Genomic DNA, 23,111 nt, shown 5'->3' on the forward strand with positions numbered 1-23,111 from the left:
AAGGAGGAGCGACCGGAAGTATTTCCGGTGAGACTTTCAAAATAGACCATCTTAAAATAATGGAATATAATGAAAGTACTTCCGGTGAGACTTTCAAAATAAATCAAAGATGAGAAGTCGGGGCGTTTATGCAGACTAAAGTTAGTTTAGTGCCACAAGGTGGAGGGATCCCCGTCAAAAGACAATGTTTTAATTCTTGCTCAGAATCTCCAAATTCTGGAAATTCTGAGAATCTCAGAATTAATCAAGTCAGAATTAATTTAAAGTCAGAAGTCTGAAAAACTTTTTTTATTTATTTTTTATTTGTTTGTTTGTTTGTTTGTTTGTTGTTGTTGACTTTTTTCATACATATCAAGTGTTAAAATCCAGTGCTAAACCAGCTAGACTTGCAAGAATGCAGGCCTTTAGTCACCTTTTAAACAGCTGCATTCCTCCTGTGTTTCTGTGATGTGTCACCAATCACAAGACGATGCAATCATTCCCTGATGTAGCCGTGGTTTAATTTAGATGTAACAATGGCTGAAAATGAGCTTGAAAATGAACCAAAATAATGAAATAATAACTCTAATAATCTGCCATGCAGGAGAAATCAGACAAATTATCATGTCACACAGAGAAGGCATAGAAATATGGCCAGAGAATTGCTGTTGTAGTCAGGTTTGAGTGTAGGTAACCTCATATTCTACTATTAAATTAACCCTAAGCTTGTTAGATAACTTCCTTTCACAGTGAGGGGCTGCATGTGGCACATCCCTGTGACCACTGACGTCTACACAGCAGGTGATATCTGGAGCCTGTTGTGTCCAACGCAGACAGGTTGGGTTAAAGAGAGGAACTAAACAGATCTCATGACCCACCGTGCATAAAAATAATCTGTTTATTACCACATTAGTAATAGCTAGAAAAGGTACTAATAAAAGGGATTTTCCTACATTGTTGTATTAAAATACCATGAAGTAAAAGGAGGAACTGACTGTTCATCCACTGCAGGGCTTCAGGTGTACACATTGGCATTTAACTTTATTTTTGAAGTAGAATGAATGAAATTGAGGCGTATGGCAAAAAGACTGCTGAGTATTGAAGTGAATTTGATGTAGTGCCTTTGGAGATATCTTTTAAAATTCAAATAATAATAATAATAACAATAATACAGTCCCCCCTCAAAATGACAGAGTGTCTCATATGACATGAGTTTTAATGGTAGTATATTCTGTTGTCACCAATAGTTTTTACATGCACTGCTTTATGCTGAACCAAGTTTCTGTGTGTTTGGTAACACCCAGAATTAAACTGAATGTGTTTTATTTTTTTCTCTGAGGATGCTTACTATATCAATTATTCAGTGTGACATAAAATAAAATTGTTATTCCCTAATCTTTTTTAGTTTAGTGTGACAAAAGCTGAATATTACTATAAAACAAGTCAGTTAATTGTCGTAGAATGACAATTGAGAGTGCATGAATCCACAATGAGATAAATAAGATGAACTAATTAAATTATGGGAAATATGTGAACTCAGCTAGAACTGGGACAACACTCCTCTCATTATGAATTCATTACTAAATAGAAGCTGGTGGAAAGTTTCACTACCTGCTGTTCCTGTTGTATGTGAATTCTGAATTGTTCATGATTACTTCAGGACTCAGAATGGTACAGGTTTCCTTCATGTTGTTTTCTTATTGTCTCTGGGATTTACAAATATGATTAAATGGTCATTGAAAGACAGCACTGGCAGCACATTGATAGTAAATGTATTTTAAAAATACTATGTAATTGTTAAAAAGAAATAATACCACAGCGCTTTGTGACTCCAAGGATGTGTCTCTGTAAAGCCTGAGGAACAAATACTGGGAAGCAACAAGTGGATTCCTCATCTCTGAGCAATATATTCATTCAATCAGCTTCTCTTGGTTATAGATGATGCTGTGGCAATCTCGCTGTCTGGCATTTTCAAATGGAAATCAAGTCATTAAATGTGGGAGTACAAAGAGAAACCAGAGGGGAGCTCAGTTCATTAATTAGTCAACATTACCTCAATGTGAGATGAACTTCAAAGCAGCTACATTATTCATGATGTATTGTTCCACACCTTTGGTCATGTGTTGTCCGGTGTGGGTACCGATCTGTGTATGTTTTTGTGCCCAAACAGGCATGTCAGTAAAAAATGTCTTACAAGAGTCCGTTATTGAAATTCTTTTCTACCCTGAGCTCACGGGATCAACTCAGGAATTAGAACAATCTCATGTCAGATATTAGATTGGCTTTAGGAGTCATGTTACTTGTCATGTTGCTTTGCACCACCCTCTCCTTTCGATTACACCCAGAAGCAAACAAAGGGAACAAAGAGGGAGGACAACATCGTCTCATCCCTCACAACTTCACTATGACAACGGTCTCCTGAGCTGGCTCCTGGTCCAACCGCACACACAGGGGTTGAGGAAAAGATGCAGTAATCAGTGCAGTTTACTGTCTTTAAGCAGATGGTAGGCCATGTATTCAGGATTCCAGAAAAATTGGTTTTGTAAGAAATTATGTTTAAATGTTTGAAAAAAGTAGCATGTTTATTTATGGATTAAAATAAAGTTGAATCTACGTGAGGTAATTACATCAGAAAGGGAGACGTTTACATATAAAAGCTCCACGTCGAAGAGGTGTTGATGCTGGACAGTTGAATATTTTTTATGAAAAATTATGAGTCATAAAGTTTATATATTTATTTATTTTTCATTCATTCATACGACATTAAGGAGCCTGGATGACCACATTACGTACGCACCTTTCTCCGCCCACAGACGCCAGATGAAGACGCTGCTGAACATGCTAAATGCTGTATGCAGACTACACTCAAATATATTCAATATGTACTTTCGTCTTGCTGGCAAAATTATATTGATAATAGATGATAAGCATAAGTATGTGACACTCTTATATTAGTACTTCCTGCCTGTTGTGATTAAACGGACAGTAAACTCATTTTAATGTGACATATATTTTGTTTATCATTATGAAAAAAATGAAGAATTTTTTAAGATTTATGTCTTGCATCATCCCTGTGGTCAGGAAACCTTAAGTCTTGAATGTATTGAATGATTTATTTGCATTAATAAAGGCAGAATTTTCAGCCACTAAAACATTGCTCTGACGAAAAGCGTCAGAGTCCTTAAACCCCTCCATCTGTTTGAATGAGTCAGTAGTAGTAGTGGATGTAGTAGTACAGTAGTTGTACTTGTTATTACTATAAACAGGTGTGTTTCCGCCCCCTGCTGGACAGCTTTTGTTAACACAACCGTACCGCAGCACTAAAGTTTTCAGCCACCAGATGGCGCCCTTATCCAGTCCAACCTGCAACACTTGGAGATACTACTAAGGTGAAATGTGCTGTCTGTGACTGTAATGCTTCAAGAATGCAGTAGTTTAACATCTACACTCAGTTTTCCTGTATTAGAAAGTTTGTCCTCATCAGAAATGGAACAAGCAACGTCTTTGTTTGAAGTAACAGGTAAATTTGGTTTGATCCATCCGTCGTTTCCAGTTAAATGAGAACTATTTTCTCACTCCATACAGGGATTCCACTGATGTTTCCCTTCAGATAATGTTTTTGATGTTGATAAGTGACTATCTGCAACAAAAAGAGAAGGAAAATCATTTTCAAACTGCTGCTATCGCTGCCCTGAAATTGAGATGGCTGTTATTCATGTTTGAACCAGACACACAAGAGACGCTGCACCTTTTTATACACTTAGGCTATTCATGGCTCATCATAAATCATCCTCGAGCTCTGGGAAGTCATCACTTCTGACGTAAGCTGGTGCCTGTTTTTGATCACAATTACATCTGAGACACTTTTACCTGAACTGCTGCCAGGTTCAAGCTAAGAAGGATCAGAAGCTGATTGTGTTTCCTCCTCAGTTCAACATTCTGAAGTTTCTTTCTAATTTCTCACTGAAAATGATTGCCTGTGTTGAGTACGTCACCTGCTTTCAATGAATGGTTGACTCACACCTTCAGCTTGGATGTTTTTGTATACAGTGGGTTATTGTACGAGCAGCACTCCCATTCTCCCCTCTCACTTGTTAACAGGGTCCTTTTGTTTACTGAGCTCATGAGGTCATGCTTGGAGTAAGTGTTCAGAGATGAACTGATTCAGTCCAGATCTTACCCTGATGCAGGTGAGGCCACATGTTTGAGAACAAAGACTTCATGTGAAACGAAGCTGAGAGGAGGAAGAGGAAGAGGAGGAGGAGGGTAGAGGGCTGGAGTAAAGGGTTAAAACACTGATATTCAGACACATAAATGTGTCTGTGCAAAATGTATTTGGAGAGGATGAGAAGAAACAAGTTTACATCTGTACAACAAGGTGAGACAAGTGTTGGATTCGGTCCAGAGATGTTTAATCCTAGTCATCATCTCTGGCTGAGCTACACCTAATCTCACCTCCTGACCAGCAGCTGCACCTGTATCCCACAGGATCTGGCTGCCAAGTCACTGAGGAGGAAAGAATCCACTTCACATTCAGTTCTTGATGGACGTCAGTGTTTTTCATGATGAGCCAGCACCTTTGATTTACAAGACTTTCTTCACATCATGATTACTGGACTCAGCAGACGTATGCCAGCATGCAGGGAGGGTTTGATGTCGATGTCCATCTCTTTCAGGGCTTCATCCACAGGGTTTGACATGGACTTTCATTTTAAAAAGACAAAACACGTCATGGCTCTAAACAGCAATCCAAAATTTGTCTCACATGTGTCAAAATCAGGGCCCAGGGGCCAAATGTGGCCCGCCATATCACTTTATGTGGCCTGTAAGAGCATAAAAGGTCAGAGTATCTAGAAATAAATAGGTCAAAAGTGTGCTTTAACCAAAAAGTACATTTCTACAATGCAGTAATTCAGCCCATTTTAACTTTGACAAAAACATTTTGAACAAAGTTAATGTCCTAACTTGTGTTTGATGTTATTTTTCTTTATTCATTGATGGTTTGATCCTTGATTGATGGAGTTCTGTGGGTTTAATAATCTGACAAATTAAAAGGATTTATGTTAAAACAGAGAAACAAGCAAACAAACACTTTTTTTTTCTGTGAAACTAATGTTTGTACCTTGAATATGTAAAAAAAATTCAGAGAAATTTAACATTAAGGAGTAGTTACATTTATTTTACATTACATTGAATTACATTTAGTTATATTTATTAGTTACATGTGGCCCTTTGATGACAGCCATTATGCTGATGTGGCCCTTTAGCTTATTGATAATAATATTCTGAGGGTTGTACTGTGCTAACACAACTCCACACAGTCAGTTTCTATAGGTTTGGATTTTGCCTTTAAAAATCTTCTGATACGAGTAACAAACATGACAAGAACCTGCTGTTCTAGTTTGATCTAGCCTCATAAAGTAGAACCTCTTGAGTAATCGCCACTACCCACCCCCCACCCCCCCCCCCTCTCTCTCTCACACACACACACACACACACACACACACACACACACACACACACACACACACACACACACACACACACACACACACACACACACACACACACACACACACACACACACACACACCAGAAGCAGAGTTTTCTCTGACATCAGCTCGCCGCAGGGCTCTGGCACAGGAAGCTCTAAGAGGGATGTAGTATGTAGTCATGTATGTTACATCATCGCTCAGGCATGTGCAAACAATCTGAAAAACTGGATCTGGTTGAAGGGAGCGTACGTTCACCACCCGAAGTATCTCCCAAAGCTAAAAGCCCTGCCTATTATTCACTTTAAATACTGTTTGTACTCAAGATGTGGAAACACCCAGTTTCCCAGGGCTAATGCTAGCAGCATCAGTCAGCTGGAGACGGGTCTGATCCAGACGTCTATGGTCCTCCTGTCACCCACTGACTGAATTTCATGGGAACATATTCATTAAAGGTGTCTTGAAATGAAACTGCAACATGGATCAGGATCTAATTCTAAAAAAATCAGCTTTAGAAAATATGGAGCTTTAGAAAATATTAGCAATCTCACAACAGATGTCTATCAAGGCCACTGAGGACGTGAAGAGGTAGAGGATGGGCCAGAATAAGGAGGAATACTTGATGAATACTTCTGAGATCATCGTCCCAAAAGAGAACCAATGGGAGGACAGACTAGCAGCTGTGGGAGACTGACTGTCACCAGAGGGATCAATAAGTAAAAGGAGGACTTCCAGATAGAAGATGGATGAACAGATGGAAGGAAAAGGACACCACATCACATCATCGACAACGCTCTGCTGGGAAGAGTAAATAACGTTCAGTTCACCTCTCTTCAGAAGAGCCTCCAGGCTTTGAGATGAAGCTGACTGATCAGCTGGAGATGCTCAAGAAGAAACTGGCTGACACAGGAATGACCCTGACAGCGGTGCTCCCAGAACCAAGAGCTTTTCAGGAAGGAAATCTTCTGAAGTGCCAGCTGGATGAGGAGAGGAGCTGGAGCTGGAGGAGATCACCAGAAAGGTGGAGGAGGCGTTCTTCAAGAAAGACATCTCTTAGGAGAAACAGAATTAACAGTAATCTCTCATTTTTAGCGCACAGAATGTAAAAAAAGTGTCTCTTAGCAATTATTTTTGCTGGTAGCCTCCATTAAAATCCTGTTCAAATTAGTTCCCATGGCAACCACACCAGAGATGAGTTCAGAACTAATGTGTCGTCACAATGAACGACCAATCAAGTCATTATTATCAAGGAAGGGATTAAATGAATCTCTGGTGTGTCGTTATAAATTAAGGACATGTAATTCCCTGCATGCTTCTTTGGTTTAACAAGGCGCTAAACCAACAGTCAGACTGTAGGAGGTGGAATCATACAACCCGTTTTTTTTAGATTTAGAAACTCTGGATGAAAAGAAAAAACAAAGTGAAAGATAAGATGCCAGCGCTCCAAGATCAAGATGCCAAGTAAAGAAATAAACACGACTCAGAAGACATGGTTGGAGCCACATGATCTATTTTGGCTTAAGGCCGACTGAATAAATAAATTAATAAATAAATGATCAGAACATCTCACAGAAATATGGATGGCATTTATCATTAATGCACCTGACAGACCTGGTGACCAAGGTCTCCATGAAACACTATAAACCAGGGGTGTCAAACTCTTTTTCACTGAGGGCCACATCAGCATAATGGCTGTCCTCAAAGGGTCAGATGTAACTCAATGCAAGTCAATGTAATGTACAATAAATGTAACTACTCCTAAATGGTAAATAACTCTGAATATATTACTTATTCAAGTTAGAAACATTATATTTGCACATAGAAAATGTTAGCTTGTTGCTGTTATCTATGTCAGGTTATGAAACCCACAGAACTCCATCAATCACGGATCAAATTATCAATGAATGAAGAAAAATAACATCAAACACCAATTAGGACATTAACTTTGTTCAAAACATTTTTGTCAGAGTTAAAATGGGCTGAATTACTGCATCGTGGGAAATGTAGTTTTGGTCAAAGCACATTTTTTTACCTATTTAATTTTAGACACTCTGACTTTTTATGTGCTCGTGGGCCACATTTGGCCCCTGGGCCTTGAGTTTGACACGTGTGCTATAAACCCAGGGGAGCTGCTAGGGACTGGGTGATCATCCCAGGCAGAGATGGGACGGCTGCTCTGCTTAGAGATGGAGGACTGGCCTCTACAGATAACCAGCTGCTTAAAAACATACTGATCAATTATATTGGTCATGAATTTGTGACAACAGTAATAGTAGAAATAATAATCTGTCTATTGTATAGGATCACCACGTGTCTGCATTAGAAAATGTAACACAAATAGTTAAATCTATCAACGCAGTAACTGTTAAAAGCAAATCGTGAAACTCTGATGCAAACATAATTTGTCAAGATTAGATTGAAATATATGTGTATTTACATCTGTTAACATTTACTTTGCGATGGTGGTTCTCTCTGGTTGCTGTATTTGTCCTGCTTATTAACTGCTTTGATGCCATATTTTAAGTTTTGAGTAATAGTTTCTCTGGTGTTACAAACCATCACTACCAGAAGATGACAGCAACGAGCCTCAAGTGTCATTACTGGAATTGGAAATGGTAGCTGGGAAAAATGTTTGAGCCTCACTTTATTGAATTTATGAAGAATTTCAGCCCTATGTGATCCAGTTTGCTTCTTTATTGGCAAATGAGCATCATGACAACAAAGAAATGATTTAACAGGAGGCTAATATTTGCTGCATCAACAGATTTCATTCATCAATAATAAAAAAAAATACAAAGAATAAAAAACAACACAGAGTATGTAAAACATTTATTGTTTTATATTCAGCAGTGCCTTTTACCAGTTTGTGGTTTTATTGTACATGTTCCTTATGCCGAGTACACAACTGAGATTTAAGGTACAAAAAATAAACCCCAGCACTGACCTGTGTAAATATTTTTGGTACACATTTTGTGTACACACTTTGAGATGGTATTTTACAGTCAAAAGACATACAGTATTATGAATGAGAGGCTGAGCAACCACTTCACCATTTTACACAAGTGTCCAGACAACTGTCCACCAGCAAAGCACAGTAATATAAAAACAAAGGTTTGAGAGGACATGTTAGCAGATATGTTCGTAGAGGTGGGAGCTAGATATAAAACCAAATGGAAACGAACGGTTCTGGTTCAAGGAATGTGAGGATGCGAAGACTCTTGGTCAACAGAAACATGATTCATTCCAGAGTGTTGTTCCTATTCCACATAAACGGTATATACAAGGTTCAAGTAACTCCTAAATTAATCGTGTTGCATCTAACTAAAGGTTAGTGTGCTTATAGAAGTTTGAGGAACGCACATCATGTATGACACAGCCAAAAATGCGTGTTTGTGTGAGGGAATGAAGAAAAGTAGAATTTTACAATCTGCATGGCGTTCTATGAGACATAGTTTTAACTCTTGAACAACCTGACAAGTTTTACACAATGTTTGCTAAACATTTAGCTATAGATGGCCAACAGAGAGCAACATGCAACAAACTGCAAAGGCCTGACTTGAAATGTTTGGTCATTGTTGTAAAATCTCAAGACAACTTTCCCAGATTTGTATTGTGAGAAATCTGACAAAGCAAAACCCTGAATGACCAGTAAGATACTTGAAGCTCTGCACGTGTAAATCTTTGGCATGGTTAATCATCACTGAGTGCTTAGCAGATGTCAACAACATGATGTGTAAGAGGAAGTGGAAAACTCTTTGATCACTAATATTAATATCCTTTTTGTCTCTCCAAACTATTTTACCTGAAACGAAAAAAATAAAATAAAAATAACAACGATTGGAATTTTAAGAATGAAGCAGAATTTTAAGCACAAAAATAAGACCTTAATTTGACATATAACAGTTAATATAAAACATTATTGACAATTACAATTTTAAATCCATATAGAGTTGGGAGACAGCTGAACAGTCAAGCTGGCTTTTCCAAGGCAACCACCAGTAAACCATCATGAAAACGAAATTTATGATGATCTGAGATGGAGGGTGAATGCATTGTGACCTTTGTTATTTACTATCACTTGAGTTATTTTACAGTCGGAGAGTTTGCATGCTAGTTGTAATGAGTAGGTTGTAAAAATCTGTATGCTAAGCTCATCAAGTCTTCTGGTTCAATACAGAAATTTCACAAACCAGAAAACCCTTGCAGTGGAGGATGCAGGCGTTTCTCAGTGTTAGTTATTTTCACACAGCTGTTATTGTTGTTTTAAATTTCAGAAGATCATATTATAAAATGGAAAACAAGAATGAAAAAGGGCAGATCATATACAGGTTAAAAAAAAGATCAACTGCAATGATATTACTAAAAACTAATCAGATTTACAACTTCAAAAACAATATAATAATAAACACGAGTATGGACATGTGTGTAGGAGCAGGTGATTCCAGTTATTTCCCTTCTTCTCAGATGTATGTTCTGGTTGAGAGCGCCTTGTCTCACAATTTGGCACAAGACTTAAGTTTTCCACACAGTGAGATGAAAAGCAGGGCATTGGCTGAAACGATTCCAAACAGCGAGATGAAAGCACAGGATTGGCTGGGAGACGCGTCGGGCGCCGCCCCTTTACAGATCGCCTTCCACTCGCTTCCTGCGGACTGAAGAAAAGCAAAATTAAAACGAGCCAAAATGCATGAATATTCACCCAAAATATATGTGACAAGAGTGCAAACATGCGACAACCTTACTCCTATGGTTTTTGTTAGTTAATCCTGAAATCAGTGAGTCATCACGAGCTGTGTGGTCGAAGCTTAGACCCGTTTCAAAAGCGTGTGTAGCGTGATCAGAAAAGAAGTGACGCCGCCACGCTATATGATCACACTGTGTCAATCTGCAAACAGTTAATGCATTCAGACACCGACACACTCATAGTCACACCCATGCGTCACACCTGTGCTACTGCGACTCTGACAGGAGGAGCTAAAAGAGAGGAGAGGAAATAAAACACTAACAGCAGATTCTGGAACTGTCATGATTCACTGTCTCAGACAGGACGACATCAGCTGGAAGATAAAAGGTTAAGTCATGTGTGTGCGTGTGTGTGTGTTTGATACCTAGGTCATTGTTCTTGGTGATAGCTGCAGCAGCTCTGGAGCGAGGTCCTTGCTGGGCAAAGTGGTAGCCAAACTTCACTATGCTGTGGTTCTGTTCCAACATCTTAGCGATCTCCATCTCTACGTTTGTTCCCAGCTGCTGCCTCTGGAACACAAACACACAAAAGGTCAAGATCTAACAGTCAGATTTACTTCATCTACAGCAGAGACACAGGTACATGGTTTGACCTTCCCATGACCGGAAACTCTCAACTGCTTTTACTTTTTATTTTGTTGATCAGCGCAACGCTTTGAACAGCACAAACTTTGAACAACTTAAATCTACATAAAATCACCTGCTGTCAGAGTGGACATAGATTTACCCTTTCACAAATCTTCTGTAATCACCTCCTCCTGTGACTTGATTGATGACAGTAATAACACACGTTTGTGTTTCTCTCATATATTTGGTACCTGGTTGTCTATCTTGATCTCTGTGAGTGTGTCGTTGTCTCGCAACGCATCGATCAACGTCTGCACCCCTGCCCCGGTGATGAAGTTGGACTCCATGTTCAAACTTCGCAATGTCTTGTTCTCCCGCAACATTTCACTGAATGCCTGGGAGGAATGAGGAAAGAAGATGTGAGGACATGAAACTGGACACCGTGTAATCGCAAAGCCCACAGGCCACGCCCTCTCTCTCACCACAGCAACGGGGTCGTTACTCCGTGTTGCTGCCATGCTGAACTTCTTCACATGCGTGTTCTTCTCCATGGCTTTGGCGATGTCCTTTAGCGTGGGAATTGCAATGTTCTAGAGGGAAAAACACCACACAGAGAAATAAACATAAGAACTCATCCTCTTATTGGTACAATCCACCTATTGATGATGAAAACATGAAAATAACAGCATGAAATCTGACACACGTGCACCTTAATGTTGTTGAGGTTGACCTCCGTTAAGGAGCTGTCATTGCTCTTTATCCTCTGCAGGGTTTCCTCAACGTTAGTTGGATTAGGCGGTTCGTCGAACACTGGGTTCATCTTTTCCCCTTTGACCACATCTAAGAAACGCGGGCAGACATGGAGGAGACGATCGTTTTTGGAGCTTTAAATTCAAATCTTTCATCTCATGATCACACTTACTGTTGTACCCTTTGCCTCCAGTCCCATCATATGTCTGACTGCTGCTAACCAGTGTGTGAACACCCAGGATCGCTGCAAAACAAAAGTGTTCTGTGTTTATGCACATGTTTTCATGGATAACACGTACACTACTGAGTGAATGACTGAAAGTTATTTTGTATTCACGCACAGTAAAGGACAGAGCGTTATGGAAGAGGGCCAGAGTGAAAGGGGCTTGTGTTTTACTGTTCTGGCTGGGACCAGACTCGGGGTGTGTGTACAGCACACAAGCTAGGCTTTTACACCAGTTTGGCTTCAGTCAAAACTTTCACTCGCTCTTACCTGCTAGATCACACAGCTCTGTATCTGTGGCGCTGGAAAGGGCTTCCTCCAGCTCTGGTTCCAGGGTTGTGACTTCCTCCTTCTGTGTTTGTATTGGTTTCTGCTTTGGAATAAATACTTTCCCTGTGGAGACAGAAGGAGGAGATAATGAGGACAGGTGTTAGTATACTTATACAGGAAGTATAAGTGTCAGTCTGCCCAGTTTGGAATTTACATCACTAATAATCAGCGCTTGTTTCTCCAGTTTTGTTTAACCTGACACACTACAACAGGACCATTACAACTTGACTTTTTCCCTTAAATCCATTACATTTCTATGTTTAAGGAGATCTGCACAGATGACATGGTAGTCTGTTTCTGATAATCAGTGTCACACAACCTTAACTTATACACTCTGTGACTAAACGTCGTTAATGATAAATTAGTTGCGTTCCATGTCTGAACACAATGGTATTGTGTCTGACGAGGAGGTGAAATCCGTACAACGCAAAAGTCTCTTTAAATTTAATCTGGACCTCCTGCTATTTTACACAGCATTCCCCAGTCCAGCCGTGACAGTCTGAAAACTATGGTATTTCCATGGCAACCTATCTAAGGCAAGCAACGGAAGGAGCACAGGAAGTTACGGAACAATAACTGGAATCTAATCTAAAATGCGCCACTGGAAAAAAGAAACTTGCCCTGGACGGGTAAACCGTCCGGTCGGTGCTGTTCAAAGCATTTCTGAACGTTTCCTTAAACAAAAACACCCTGAGAATAAACTCAGTCCCCACTCCACCCCTCTCATAAGTTATGCCAGCCAGGCAAATTTTTAAACTGGTCCCCAGTGGGAGAGTCTGGAACTTCCTGAGAGCCAGCAAACAGTAAATACAGTTAGACGTCAGCATCCTCTCAAGTCCCTCTGGAGTTAGTTTTGCCGCCAGAAGTAGAAAAGAAGTTAAGATCTGTCATCGGAATGATTCACACAGGAAAATATCTTCTGTAGTGAATGAATAAAGCACTTTTTAAACACAGAGTTGGCGTGAAACTGAAGGATCCGACAAATACAGAAACTGACGGGTTTGACGGTAGAGCCCCTTTTGTGTTTATTTCAAATAATGACCTTTACCACACACAGCTAATTAGTTGTTCCTGATACCAGGACTATGAGGCAGATCACAGTAAAACAGCATCATCATGGAAAGACCGCCATCAGCTGATGACTGCACACTCATAGGTGATGCCATTTCTTTCTCCAGAGGTGTTAATACTGACAGAAACTGCAGACACTCCTCTGTGACGTGTCGTGCCCTTTGGTCGCTCGCTAGATGGCAAATACTGTCGGAGCGTATTAAAGGACTGCATTGTGCTTGTGTGTTTCTACTGGGTTAACAGAACTGCAAACCTTAGAAAACATACAAACCACCAAATCAATTTATTTGACATAAATAGTCCAAGAAGAAATCAATACAATTAGTAATCTAAAACAAATAATAAGACAATGCAGCTTGTGGTCATTTCAGAAGAAGCTGAACCTGTTTAAACCCATTTTTAAATAATCACCACTGGAATAGTTTACAGTAGAACGAAGAGCAAAAAGTTTTCCTGTTTAAAATCAGTTTTTTAAGTCAAGTGCATCCAACTATTGAACAAATATGGAAAAAAATACATTATGTACTACAGCATTTCCACATCATTTAACATTTAAATAATTTAATCAGTGCATGCAGGCACAGCTAAAACAGATTTAATAATCACAGGATCTTATTTCTGCAGCATGTGCACTTTCTTCAGCTCCTCTCCTTATGGATGTAACAAAATCTTAAAAACAATTCACTGAACTGAACTATATAAAGTAATGCTATTTTGTCAAGTTAAAAGGATGGTGAATCCGCAAACTAACTTAAAAAATAATACATTAGGCTCAGGTTACAAAAGTTAGATTACTTCTACAGACAGCCTATTCGCTCACTGTAATTCCACTGCTCTTAAATGAGATGAACATTACCTCGAGGTAATATTATCTCTGATTCATATTTCAAACGTTTCTCATCCTCCACAGATTACCAAAATTCATTTGACAGCATTTTTCCTTCTGTTGCTTTTGATGCTTTTTGCATTTAGTTGAAAGCCCTGTAACACAATGAACTCTCAGCTGTAACCTAATGAGCGTGTTGTTCAGACATCACCTAGGTGCACTTTGATTTAAAATGAATAGCCGACAAGTGAAATGTGTACAGGTTAGCACAAAAACAACCATATTTATCATTGTCATCATTATTAGTAAGAACATCACATAATAATACAAAACTATGCCTGTGATATCGCACATATCTCAAAATATAATCATACTAAACATCCTATGTACAGAAAACACATAACCTCCACCTAACCTCATAATGAGAATTATAATATCATGCTCATAAAAACGCTAGAGGAAATGAAGGATGAATAAAAGTGAAAAATCAAAAATTTCAATCCAATATTTAATAATATACTGAGGTTGACTTCCTGTGAACCTTTTTTGTTGTTGAGGAGAAACACATGACCACGGAAACTACCAGCAGGGGGTGAGTATAACAAGGGAAAGAATCAGCCACATTCCACAAAACCACCACGATGACTGGAGTTTTCCATGTTGTCATAGGGTACACACACACACACACACACACAGAGTATAATTTGTAACAGGCCAGGGTTGGGTCAGAGGGAAGATGTCAGTTCCATATTTGCTTTGCAGAGAGGGAGCAGCGTCCAAAACTCTCGAGACCCCGATGAAAGAATTTCCTCTGAAGACAATACCCAGTGAAGTTCTCCACTCGCTTTAAGTTTCAATTCTCATATGGCATATCTCCCCTTTCCCTCTTTATAGGAGTGCTAAAGAAAAGTACACACGTATCTTAAAACTTGTTTCAACAAGTTGTTTTTTTTCTTGAGTGTTCACAGTAACATTTACTATTATCAGTTTATTTAACTTCTCACCACGAACAACATTGTCTTGTCACAACAGTCATTTCCCTGTGACTACACTGACTGTTGTAATGGTCATACATGAGCAAAGTATCCACATTTATGTTGGTCAGCCTGAAACTCATTAAACTGATTCAATTCTCAATTTAAATCCCAGACAGATGGTAACCACCAATCTATGTAAACATTGCAACACCCAAATAATTCAGTGCAAACAACACTGATTGACTTGCAGCCCATTATTATCTGACAGTACTGATTATTATCTGTGTCACAGCAGCCAACACAGCCTGAAATGACAGAACAGAATCTGGATAAACCTACAAAACTAAATTAGACTGAACTCCACTGGACTGATGGTCAGGATTCTCTGAGGAGCATGAAAACCAGAGAGGACACAACTCATCTTGGGGATGTCCTGCAGGTTGACCTCTCTCTCCACACAAAATCAAATCCATGCTGACTTATTTGAGTAGCTTGGTCTTGCATATTGACTCCCACTCAAATAATTTTCTGGAGTTATCTGTAAATCTGCAGAGCACACATTTGGATTTGACTCGATTTTTATCCTGACACATCCTTACAGACAGACCGTAAGACTCCCATCCTCTGTCCAGACACACCTTCCCTCACTGCTGTTTATTGGATAAGAGCAGACATGCATTAGTAATACCTACAAACTCACTGGAAGACCAACAATTACAGCACTGTAGACACAGCTCTATTCTTGATACACTGGAAAATGCATTGCAGCATGCGATTGTGCCTTCCCCTTGATGTTACTGATTAGGCATGCTACACTATATAAACACTGAAACACAGCTTGAGCAGAATTCCTTCTATTGTCTGTTTTTCTTTCACAATATTTGCCCTTTGCAGTTTGGAGAGCATAAAACCATTTGAGCCATTGTGTTCAGTCATGACTTTTCATATGAAGACTGGTGTTAATCTACAGTCAAGATGCCACAAACCAATTACCACCAGTAATCAACACTGTCTAGTAAATAAAGGACTCGTATTTCACTTTCAAGTCATAACAAGTTAAATATTCATGTCCGAGTGTGTGTCCGTTGAGAGGCAGTAGTAGAAGAACACTCACCCTTTTTCTCTCCAGTGAAGGGAACTATGTCCTCTCTATCCTTGTACTCCATGGCCTCCTTCTCCAGGTATTTGAGGAGACTCTCCCTGCTGAATGTTCCCGTTGCTTTCTTCACCGTCTGATCCTTCTGACGCAAGCCTGCTGGGAGAAGAGCATTCTGTGGAAGAAAGACACAAGAAATGTTACAGACAATAATCTAGTAAGACTTCAAAACATTCTGTCTAGATTTACGTGTACCTGTACCATGGTCGACAACCAGCTTAAACGTTTAACATGACAATGAAACTGTAGACCGCTGCTGTGAATGATCACTTGGAGAAAGTGAATGTCAGCTGGCCTGTCTGTACATACTGCAGCATTAATAATCAAATGGTGTGGTTTTTGTTGCCGACACACCTAATTCTTGGTTTTAATGACACGCCATCCAAATATTTCCTCCATTGTCGTTGCTGCTTTCTGCGTATCACCACATAGAGCGACTCGATATAGATTGTATTTAAATAACAGCTTCTGTGTCAGGGTGGAGCGCTGACACTTATAAGTCTGCAGCTCAGCCTTCATCTTTGGAAGCTGGTGACTGGGAGTAAAAGATAAAGGGTATAAAGAAATCAAACGAAAATATGGATTGAAAAAAGAAATACAGCGGCAAAGAAACTTGGAAATTTCCTACAAGTCATACGTCCTGTTATTTTTAAATGGGCCATTTTCCAAAAAAAAATCCCTCTACTACAGGAACTCCCTCTCAATAAAGAGCCTCAGCTCCTCCAGTTCTCATCACGTCCTGACCTCTGGGTCCATCTCCTCCAGGGCCATCTCCAGCTGTTTCAGCTCCTCCGTCGACAGATTGTTGAGGATTTCATCTTCGTCAATATCTTTGTACTTGCCGAGGTCCTTTTTATACGACAGTGCCATGGTTCTGGCTATAGCTTGCTTAACAACACTGAACAGCAGACAACAGCCACGCTGTTTCTTATACGTCTAGCTGCTCCAGACAAGGGAAACGCAACCTGGAGACACAAAAACGACACAATTAGATTCATGGTGATTGAGCAAAACTATTTTAAGCTGACTACAGAGTAATGTAATTACATCTGAACTGTAATGTGACGTTTTCATCTCATCCCTGTGCAAAGCTGAGTAAAAAAAGAATATAATGGCAGACATTTCTGGAGCTCTGACAAATCATCTGACCATTCCTGTAAGGATCAAGAAATTCTCTCTTAACAGCATCTCTGAGATAAGTCAGAAAGAACAACATTAACATAAAAAAGAAGTGCAACCTGAATGACATGAAAATATATATTTATTTTCTCCCAGGGATTAAAAACCTGAAAACAAAGTAAACAATTTTCAGCATGAATGTATTAATGGTATTAACGGGGTCTGTGCTGTTCTGCATTTGTGAGAATAGTGATGCTAGAGTCTATACAAAAAAGAATTACTGGCATTAAATCGTCACTAGAAATGTCAGCTCATAACACCACAGTAAAGGTTGAATAAAACCCAGGTAAGCAAATACAGCTTACCTACCCCAAAAAACAAAAGAGAAAATAGATGACCCAACGTTGATATTTAGAACCTCTCAGTCATGTCCTCGAGAAGTTTAGACCTAAAAAGAAAGTTATGTCAGCTATTTGGGAAGTACAAAAAATATGAATAATCATTGACTGCTCATACCTGAGGCAAATGTTCGAAACAACTGATTTTAATGTGGTCATATTGCACAGCCAGAGTGTAGATCTTTTCAAACTAAAATAAAAACTTGGCCCTCGGTTTCCAGCTCCCACCAGTCTGAACAGAAAATGACTTAATGATTTCCATATTTCCTGTGGGGCTTCACAGATGGCCTTCGTCCTACTCAGATATTTGACTCTAGTTTTCTGACTTGATTACTCACCGTATTCCCAAAAAAAAATCAAATGTGCAAAGAAAAGTCTGTTCATGTTTATGTAAATATAGAACAGACAAATGTTATTTATAGGGACATCCAGTCCTGGTTAGGTCAGTTGTGACATAAAACACCACCTGTAATGCTGGTGAAATGAGGAAAATAACCCCCTGCTTCAGCGCTGTGGTTTGACTAAGGCCTCTAAAACATTTAGATCCATTTTCCCAGTGCTGCTGAAGTGATTTTTCCAGTTCGGAGGAATCCCTGAAGAGTCTGTCGCTATCGCCATTCAGTTTTTCCTCTCCACAATCCACAATCTGTCTCTACTAATTCTTCACCTCATCTCCTTCATTAAACCACAATAAGTACGCACTTAGCTCTGGAATGATTGTGAAGGTCATGGGGATGCATTTGCAAGCGTATGTCCCAGCAAAAGAACCTGGATCCAAATGTCAGCATAACTGACTTTAATCAAACCATTGCAAATTAAATCATCTCTACAATAACCTTCTTAATCTGTAATATTTATGTGCAGTCCCTGGGAAGTAGAGTCACAACACTGAAGTCTAATGTACTGATTCTACAGGCTATTATTCCAGCTGACTCAGAGGATGAGCATCAGCCACTGAAGCTGTAATAAAGCTAAGCTAATTGGCTCGACAAATTATGTAGACGAATAAAAATAAAAATTAAATTATGGCTCTTGTTTGAGGCAATAAAAATATGTAAATGAATGAGCAAACTGTCACTGACAAATAGACTTACTGATCAAAATAAAGGGTGGTAAAATCAAAAGTAATAAAAGTCAACAAGGCATAAAACTGAAATGTGTTAGGTTTTTTTCAGACCATGCATCGATATCATGTCTAAATGTGTCCAAAATAGGAATCGTGTTCTGTAATCATAGGATAGTACAGGAATTTGTTTCATGAAGTCATTCTAGGCCTTTGCTCACATGCTTTTGGACGCTAAATTGAATTCATCTTTCATACTCAACACAAGGATGTCCACAAGCACGAAAAACACATGCAGGCTTGTGTCTTAATCCCCCAGAATCTAGGAACAAGTCTGAAAACAAAGACTTTGATGTATTAAGCTAAAAATCCTCATGTCAAGGTCATGCTTCGTTTACTCCCACAGCAGTCAAGTAATTACTGGTCAACGAGAGCAAGACTAGTCTTGCATTACAGTACATGAAGTTTGATTTATGTGCTTTTTGGTCCATGTTATGCTCACCCAGACTAATTTTAAAAAGATAAAAGTTACAACTCAGTACAGGATTTGGAGACACCAGCCAAAAATTACTATTAAATCGCAAATATTTAAAGCCCACACAAACAAACAGACACACACTTACTTGTGACAAGATTGTCTCAATATAACTCAATTTACCACATTATCCTACTTTGTCAACAACATGTAAGATCGTCACTGATATGTAATCTTTACGTGCTTAAACAACATCCACTGCTCACAGTGAGGTTGGGTATTTCTGAGTGTGCAGACAGATGTAATGGGGCATGAAGACAGGGGTAAAAGAGGAAATGGGTGGGCTCAAGGAGATCCATTAGCCCAATCTGATTGATTCCTTTCTCCTCCTTCTCTCTACTAATCCTTCAAGACAACAGATGGCTCTGAGCCAATAATACTAAGAACCTGTTTACACTCTGGACTCACTTTACACTTTCCTACACTGACCCCATGCACTCAGGCTACTGTTGGGTACATAAGCACAAGGACACAGTCACAAGCATTATAACTTAAGGTCCCCCGGCAGATTTAGTGATAAACCCGTGGCTGGTTTACACAAGATTATGACAAGAATGGTAACATCCACAAAAAAATTAGCATTGGTACTCTCAAGAGTGTGCATGATTCCTCAAAAGTGTTTACAAGTATATCCAAAAAAAAAAAGATAAACCATTGTAACGTTTTTAAGATAAATGCCAGAATGTGTGTATCTAATGAATAGTGGCTTATCTTCAGTAAAATAATAAGATGACTTGTGCCATTAACCATATACAATACTAGACACTGTCTCATCTTAGATCATCAAGGCAGAACACAAAGGAATACTAAATTGCCACAAAGACATGAACAAAAAGCTCTGGGAGCGACTACATCATTGAAGTGCACCACCCACAAAAAGCTGATAGTCACAATGGCCTAGCTTTACCACCCATGGGACGAGTCTGCACTTCCTTGTCCTACTTACTCTTCAACAATTTTACTCTCCACCCTTCTGTTAAGCTGTTTGCAATAATCCTTGTTTGAGCTTGGCTTCCTCAGGTATGGGCACTGTCAAAGAATTAAAAATTAGAAGAATTGGTTCATACCTCAATGTTTTGCAAATATGAGCAAAGTGGCATGACAATAGAAGAAGAAACAACATACATCATTATATCCATAGGGGAATCACTATCATTATCCACTCGTTTTCTAATCTATTTTCCTACACGTATATATGTACAGGCCCGAGCGCACATGCACAGACACACACGACCTGTAAGCATGCAAATAGAGAAGAGGGTGATCCTTGGCAGTGCTCAGAAGGTGAACTGCACCTCTCCAACTGCCCGTCACACTCCAAATGGTCCATGTGGGTCTTGAACCGGCCACCCTCCGGTCCTCAGCCCAAGAGCTATCAGACTGAGCTACTGCTGCTCCTTCACCAGGATTCAACTGTTTTTAAAGATGTAAAACAATAAGCAAATCAAAGTAAGCAAAGTAAGCAATTATAGGATGCAGAAGGGTGTTGGCAATATCCCATTATGTACATACATATATATATATATATATATATATATATATATATACACACACAGTGGGTACGGAAAGTATTAGAATTAATGCCAAAAAGTTCAATCTTTGTCTCATCAGACCAGAGAATCTTGTTTATCATAGTCTGGGAGTCCTTCAGGTGTTTTTTGGCAAACACTATGCAGGCTTTCATGCGTCTTGCACTGAGGAGAGGCTTCCGTCTGGCCACTCTTGCCATAAAGCCCTGACTGGTGGAGGGCTGCAGTGATAGTTGACTTTGTGGAACTTTCTCCCATCTCCCTACTGCATCTCTGGAGCACAGCCACAGTGATCTTTGGTTTCTTCTTTACCTCTCTAACCAGGGTTCTTCTCCCACGATTGCTCAGTTTGGCTGGACGGCCAGGTCTAGGAAGAGTTCTGGTCGTCCCAAACTTCTTCCATTTGAGGATTATGGAGGCCACTGTGCTCTTAGGAACTTTGAGTGCTGCAGCAATTCTTTTGTAACCTTGACCGGATCTGTGCCTTGCCACAATTCTGTCTCTGAGCTCTTTGGGCAGTTCCTTCGACCTCATGATTCTCATTTGCTTTGACATGCACTGTGAGCTGTTAGGTCTTATATAGACAGGTGTGTGCTTTTCCTAATCAAGTCCAAACAGTTTAATTAAACACAGCTGGACTGCAATGAAGGAGTAGAACCATCTCAAGGAGGACCAGAAGAAATGGACAGCATGAGAGTTAAATATGAGTGTCACATAAAAAGGTTTTGAATACTTATGACTATGTGATATTTCAGTTTTTCTTTTTTAATAAATTTGCGAAAATTTCTACATTTGTTTTTTTCTGTCAAGATGAGGTCCAGAGTGTACATTAATGATAAATAAAATGAACTTTTTTGATTTTAGCAAATGGCTGCAGTGAAACAAAGAGTGAGAAATTTAAAGGTGTCTGAATACTTTCCGTACCATGAATATATATAATGTAAGGGTAATTTATAATAGTACATGCATCTACTATCTAGGGTAGAATTGAAAATGTCATGTTAGCGTGTGTGTAAATAGTTATGGCTAAAAAAAATCTGTGCATAACCATCAATACAACTATGTATAAGAAAATCTGCTTGTATGCTGTTCACTCATTCAAATACACAAGTTAGAGGCTGCTATATTCAAACCTTTAAAATGTGACAATTCATTGTGTGCATACATGATGATGATCAACCTCAGGAGCCTGTTTATCTGCAATGCTGAACTGGAGAAAGTTGCTCGGTAGGCAGTGTTGTCAAAAAAGCCATGTCATCAGCTTTCACAGCTGAAGCAAGTCCACCTGCCCTCAGGCTTAAAGAGAACACTACATACATTTATGCAGCCATCCTCAATGCTTGGATTCAGCAAATGAGCCTCGCAGGAACAACAACACTGAGATTAATTGGATGTGTGTGTCAGAAACCTCACTGATGCAGGTAAACTGGTCCTGTCTAACCTACCACACTGGTGTGACTCATACCAGCTAAAATGTGTCCTTCAAAACACTGAACTCTTGTCTTAGTCAAACACAACTACCGACACAGCTGACGACCTGTATGTGCAGTTAGTGTGTTGTCTAGCTGGTGGGATTCGCAGCTAATACAGTATAACATCAATTTCATACTTACAAATTTCATATTAATTAATTTTTTGAAAAAACAACAACAATTTCATACTGAGTGTACAGATAGCGCCACTCATACACAATCGAAAATCAGTAACTTTATGCTAGCAAATGAAAAGACATTTTTATAGACAACGATATTTGATTGTGCCATTAAGTATATGCAATAATTTTTATTTTTAAATCATAATATTTCGCTGTTAACTTTAAAAAGCTCTCGGAGTGATAGTTTCATCCGCGTCTTCTGGACTTCACGTGCTAACGAATGATGTTAGCTAACTCACTCCTGACATGTTTGTGATGATCAGACTGACAATAAACGATTAACATTTATCGTCACTTAGTGAAAGAGGCCACACACTACCGAACACATAGCTAAGGCAGATTATACGACACCTACTTTGGTACTTTAGTATTTTTTTCCGAAGACAGGCGTTAAAGCTCAATGCCAAAAAGCCCGATGACACATAGCAAGTAGCGGGCTAGCCTCTGCAGCTGACTCAGTGTACTAGCCGTTTAGCTAAATCAGACAGTATACAAGTGACATTATGAAAAAAGACGAAGTTGATATTTTCCGTGAAATGGTTTATAAACTCAAAATAAATACATGACTTATCGTTTTCGTTACCTGAGACGACCGACAAAACTCCCAGTGACACCAGTCTTTCCTGTTAATGCAATGTCTTCAATGCCTACTTTCTCACTCAAGCCAAGGGCGGTAACACAGGAAGGGGGAGCGAGTTA

At 39.3% G+C, this 23,111-nt stretch overlaps 1 protein-coding gene across 3 annotated transcripts; it reads right to left on the reverse strand.

Moving 5' to 3' along the window:
* Window positions 1–8,145: 8,145 nt before the first annotated feature.
* On the reverse strand, window positions 8,146–23,076 carry tmod2 (tropomodulin 2). 3 transcript variants are annotated; one of them, XM_068332015.1, is made up of 11 exons: window positions 22,996–23,048; window positions 17,603–17,681; window positions 16,859–17,079; window positions 16,073–16,229; window positions 12,025–12,147; window positions 11,704–11,775; window positions 11,491–11,621; window positions 11,264–11,371; window positions 11,033–11,176; window positions 10,580–10,724; window positions 8,146–10,123 (listed from the first exon to the last, which is right to left on the reverse strand). In XM_068332015.1, exons 3-11 carry the CDS (start codon window positions 16,982–16,984, stop codon window positions 10,092–10,094), a joined length of 1,038 nt encoding a protein of 345 aa, XP_068188116.1. In that variant the 5' UTR covers window positions 16,985–17,079; window positions 17,603–17,681; window positions 22,996–23,048; the 3' UTR covers window positions 8,146–10,091. The 3 variants fall into 3 exon arrangements, 2 of the variants coding, with proteins under 2 accessions (XP_068188116.1, XP_068188033.1); XM_068331932.1 differs by lacking the exon at window positions 17,603–17,681 and having other exon boundaries at window positions 22,996–23,076; XR_011037902.1 differs by lacking the exons at window positions 8,146–10,123; window positions 17,603–17,681 and having other exon boundaries at window positions 10,586–10,724; window positions 10,942–11,176; window positions 22,996–23,076.
* Between the last annotated feature and the right edge of the window lie 35 nt (window positions 23,077–23,111).

Source organism: Antennarius striatus, chromosome 1 (genome assembly GCF_040054535.1).
Source record: "Antennarius striatus isolate MH-2024 chromosome 1, ASM4005453v1, whole genome shotgun sequence".
NCBI lineage: Eukaryota > Metazoa > Chordata > Actinopteri > Lophiiformes > Antennariidae > Antennarius > Antennarius striatus.

Coding starts and splice junctions, on each gene's coding strand:
- tmod2 (XM_068331932.1), bottom strand. CDS start 16,984: ATGGCACTGTCGTATAAAAAGGACCTCGGCAAGTACAAAGATATTGAC. Junction 12,148..16,072: donor CTTCACTGGAGAGAAAAAGG/GTGAGTGTTCTT, acceptor CTGTCTCCACAG/GGAAAGTATTTATTCCAAAG. Junction 10,725..11,032: donor AGATCAAGATAGACAACCAG/GTACCAAATATA, acceptor TTTGTGTTCCAG/AGGCAGCAGCTGGGAACAAA.